This window comes from Berghia stephanieae, chromosome 10 (genome assembly GCF_034508935.2).
Source record: "Berghia stephanieae isolate SIO BIC M18660-M18661 chromosome 10, UCSD_Bste_1.3, whole genome shotgun sequence".
NCBI lineage: Eukaryota > Metazoa > Mollusca > Gastropoda > Nudibranchia > Aeolidiidae > Berghia > Berghia stephanieae.
In genome coordinates this window covers 44,396,142-44,401,238 of record NC_088369.1, presented here as the reverse complement: position 1 = coordinate 44,401,238, position 5,097 = coordinate 44,396,142, and the positions used below count along the sequence as shown (strand labels likewise).

General features: G+C 40.9%; 1 protein-coding gene across 1 annotated transcript; it reads right to left on the bottom strand.

The window, feature by feature from the left end:
• Positions 1-1,556: 1,556 nt before the first annotated feature.
• LOC144955849 (sialin-like) lies at positions 1,557-4,844 on the bottom strand. Its single transcript, XM_078886057.1, has 2 exons — positions 4,634-4,844; positions 1,557-4,114 (listed from the first exon to the last, which is right to left on the bottom strand). The coding sequence occupies exon 2, from the start codon at positions 4,084-4,086 to the stop codon at positions 1,891-1,893; it is 2,196 nt and encodes a 731-aa protein (XP_078742183.1). The 5' UTR covers positions 4,087-4,114; positions 4,634-4,844; the 3' UTR covers positions 1,557-1,890.
• Positions 4,845-5,097: the final 253 nt, after the last annotated feature.

Here is a 5,097-nt window from a genome sequence, read left to right as displayed (position 1 = left end):
GACTGAAGTATTTTTTTTTAACTTACTTCCCTTGCTTCGATTCGCAGATTCGTAAGTTAGTATGCACTCGATTTATTTTTTTTTCTCTCATCTACCCAACGTCCGTGTCCATTATCGCAGGTCTGATAAAAGTAGTATTTTGTTTGTCCGTGCCCCACGTCTTTATCCGGAAGACGGCAGAGGACGGCAGCAGCCTCTTATGGTTCTCACACTACTATGTTATGACGATCGACCCAATCAGCAGAGTCCGGTCCGCATTCGTGCACCGTCGCGAACCCGCCTGGTAGCATCGTCACAACACACCGTTCGACTAGATGCTCTGCCGTTTCGAGGACGGTAGTGCCGGGTCGTCGGAGTCAGTCCACCGTGTGGTTGAGCCCTTAGCCCTTACATAGTTTTAGCGCAAATTGAGTCCTTGAAAATAAATGCTCTTTATTCATAATACTAAAGAGTAAAATTACTGCACGGCCGTGACCAATGTCCTCTGTGTTGGAAAACGGCTATGTGGTCTAGTGGTATGACACTCGCTTTCGGATCGGAAGGTCCTGGGTTCGAGCCTTACTCGGCGCATAGTCGAGTCCTTGGATAAGGCTCTTTACTCACATTCTCTCACCGTAATCAGGTGTAAAATGAGTACCTGGCCGTTAACAGCGTTGTCTTTGTAGGAAAAAAAAATATTGTATTTTTGCCTAACTGGTGTTGCTGTTGGTGAGGGACCCTTTGTAAAGCGCTTTGATCACTATTAGTGGATATTGCGCTATGTAAGAGCTCATTTTAAAAAAAATAGTAGCACATAATAAGAGGAATGGTGTTTTGTTGTTGTAATGGATTGCGTCGGTTTGAAAGTAAGTATATGTCCTTCACAACAAGGGGCCCTTAACAATTTAGGTCATCAGACCTGTAAACAAGGGTACTTCGATTTGAACCCATGATACACAATCATTTGTTTTTGTTTTTAAGTTTGTTTTTAATGGTTTTACGGCGCTTGCAACACATTAAGGATATATCAGCGCCAGTAAAAAGGAAGAAAATGGGATAGTAAAAAGTTCTAGAATTACAATTAAAGCAGCCAAGAGAAAGTAAGACAAAGGGGAATTTGTTCAAATAGGACACAGTTGTAGATTCCAAGAGCACACTATCAAAGTACTTAGTTTGAGATCACATAAAAGTCTCATCCAGACACAAGCACGGGTCCCTACTAAGAGGGATACACTCAAATGTTTACAAATCATATATAATATGTAAACAAAACATGATACAGTGCATAACAGAGAGATGATTTACAAGGAAAAAAATATCATCTCCCAAAACTAACTATACATGCGACTGTTTCCCTTTCAGTCAGGGTATCCGGCCAGGACCAGGACTACACCAAGTAATCTCATTCAAAGACAAGACAGAAAGCAAATTGGAAAACAAACATAGGGGGATATAATATACAGTAAGTACCTCCCTGCCCACAATGGGAGGTACAATAATTGATTCACTCACTCAACCCTAGACATTTTTTCCACTTTTCAAAATTGGGGGGAAAAAATGTATTAAAAATGAGCATGTACATAGATTAGTTTTATTCAAATTATCATTTACATGTAAAAATTAAGAACATTAGCTTTGATACTACGCCTATAATTTGTCTCAGAAAAATGTAATAAATAGCCTTGGGGTAAAAGTACTACGGATATAGTCGGTGTTAGTGTTGAGTGAGTGTAACCTTCCTGTCACCAAAATTTCGTAAGCTCTTGAATTGTGTTGGTCTTATTGATCGATCCATTGCGTTTAGGTAAAACACTTACAGCATCGGCCAGTCGGATATAACGTACCAACAAAGAAATAAATTTATCTATTCACATTCCAAAACTGTCACGTGATCCATTCAAAATAGTAAAGTCATTCTGCAAGGTTTACTTTTTCGTCTTTTGTCGTAACCATCTCATTATCGTAGCCATTGGAGGTAAGATAAATCGTTTTATTATCTCCATTACCATTTGTCTCATCAGACTTGGCCCATTCTTGGACGTCAACGCTTCCCATGATGCAAAAGACCACCGTTCCCAAAACCAAGATGGCGGGTGTTATGAAAAAGACGGTCTGCCATTCCGATTGGGATTTGTGTTTAGTGACGGCAGCCACGACATAAGGCGCTATGATGCCGTTAGCTACGGCTAAAGTGTTTGATATTGTCATTATGGATTGAGAGAACCGCGGTGCTATATCATAAGGGCTGAGGAAGAAAGTGTTCATGCTGATACCCGAAGTACCGACAGTCAGTGTGAGAAGAAGCACGGCTATGGTGGATTGCGTGCAGTCTAAGAAACTGAGTATGACTAACAAGATGGCGGGTACAACGTTACCGAGAATAGCGCCAACTTTTCTGATCCATATTAAAGGTACGAGTTTTCGTTGTAGAATAACGGTGATGAAATAGCCCGATGAGAAGCACACGATGTATTGAAGGATGTAGGGAAGCATGATATACACTCCGTTAGAATCGATTGCAAATTTCAGGACTTCTTTCATGTACTGGGGCCCCGTGGTCATAATTAAATAGAGGCCCCAGTTGTAGGTCACGTGCTGGATAAAAATGGCCCATACCGGACGAGAGGTCATTAAAGACCTCCAGGGAAGTTTGTGTGGTTTCGTTGATGCGGATGCAGAGGATAAGGACGTTTCGATATAATTTCTTTCTTCAGGAGTGATTGACGGATGCAATGCTGGGGTTTCTGCTGTGAATATCAAGAACCCAATAACCCATAGAATTCCCATTGCGCCAAATATGTAATATATGGACGGCCAACCGCCTAGAAACCCATATTTACACAGATAGCCAGATATAGGAAATACAACAGCGGTTGATAACATAGATCCGGCGAAATTGAAAGACACAAGGCTGGATCTTTCGTCTGGCGGTGCCCAGTTTGCCCAAATCCCGTACATCGTCATCATCGACAACGCTGTGCAGACGCCTTGGACCAGTCTTATGGCGACAACAGCCCAGGGACTCCACAGTGCAGCGGCGTGAATTGTTAAGGTCAACAAACTCATGACAGTCACAGAAACAGCAATGACTCTTTTCTTAGAAAGCTTCCGAACCAAGACCGTTCCGGGAAAGCACATAGCCGAATAGGTCCAATAGACAGCGCCCAACACAATGCCCTGTGTTTCTTTATCCCAAAGCAGTGGTCCGTCTTCCTCTTCATTATCTTCACCTTTAGCACTGGCCAGACAGCCGCCATTGACTGTATCTCCTGGACTGGACATCGAGTTGTTATAATCATCTCTACTAATGTTCAATGTATTATTATTGTATGAACTGATCTTCTCAGCAATCTCCAAGTTTATTGTCTCTTCAATGTTCAAGAACTGACCAAACGGAAATTGTATGGACCTGTTCTTTCCATAGTATAGTGTGTCATTTATTATGATCGTATTGTTATAACTATCCTGTAGCCACTTATAATAATAATAATAATATGATATCAACGATAAATAAGCACTCGTTGATTTATGAATAGACTCATTGTGATCAACACTTCCGGTTGATGCCCAATCTTGGTTCGGGTCGATCATTTCCAAAGTTTTAACCAATTTTGATCCATTACTCCATTCGAGCAATACACGAGTAATATTAAAATCATCACTCGAGTTTAGTGCCGAATGGTTAACGAATGGCTGAAAGTTTTTAAAGTGATGTAAAACCATCCGCAGATCCTTTTCTAAAGTGTTGTCATAATTTGAGGGAGTTCTATTTGACTCTTTGGTGGATACGGTATCAGTTGCCGTGTGGTTGACCATGCACACGATCGCAATGTTGATGTTATTCCTTTGGAAGAAGATATTCATAACACCCCCAAAGAGGAGATAGGACAAAATGTATCGCTGTGATTTATACCAAGGAGGACCTTTTGGTGCGCGATGGTGTTTTTTGTTGTTGTCAACACATGTATCGGGTTTTTCCGTTGGTGATGTGGTGTGGTGTGTTGATTTGTCTTTATCATCGCCGATAGGCAGTTTCAAAGATCTGTTGTTGTCTTTGGAGGTTGTCCAGGTGGAAGTGGAAGGGATGTCCAGACGAGGTAGAGTCATTGTCGTTGTATGTAGGGGTTTGGAAAATCTGTATCGAAATGAAATTATATGGGAGTTGTTGAGTGATGATGATGATGATGATGGCGATGATGATGATGATGATGATGATGATGACGATGATGATGATGGCGATGATGATGATGATGATGATGATGATGATGATGATGATGATGATGATGATGATGATGATGATGATGATAACGGTGACGACGGCGATAATGATGATGATGATGATAATAATAATAATGATAATGATGACGACGATGATGATGACAATAATGATAATGATGATGATGATGATGATGATGATGATGATGATGATGACGATGATGATGATGATGATGATGATGATGATGATGATGATGATGATGACGATGGTGATGATGATGATGATGATGATGATGACGATGGTGATGATGATGATGATGATGATGATGATGATGATGATGACGACGACGACGATGATGATGATGATGATGATGATGATGATGATGATGATGATGATGATGATGATGACGATGATGATGATGATGATGATAACGGTTACCTCAGAATATCTACTTGTTATTTTCAAATACAATAAATTCTCTTCTTCTCATTCCACTTTTTTTCCAAAACAAACTAACAAACAAGAACACTGGAGAATATTATATTAGGTATTAATTATCAAATTCCGTAACAAGTCTTCAAAATCGTTCAGTGCCATAACAAGAACCTTGATGAATCCCTGCCCCTGACAAGCACAGCACACATCGACTGTTGCTGTCTGGGTACAGCATCGCCCAAAATACGTGACGTGACAATCATCATAGACTTTCACCAACACGAGACGATCAACGGAGATTTCAACTGCACAACGAACTAACGGCACTGGCCTTTTCCAAATTTAAATTGTATTATCACAACGGTATTCATTTACCAGTTAACTACTACTACTTTAACTCTGGGGGGGCGGGGGGGGGGGGGGGGGTGAACAACATGTCCTTAGGAAAACTCGGTTTTTGGGGGGGG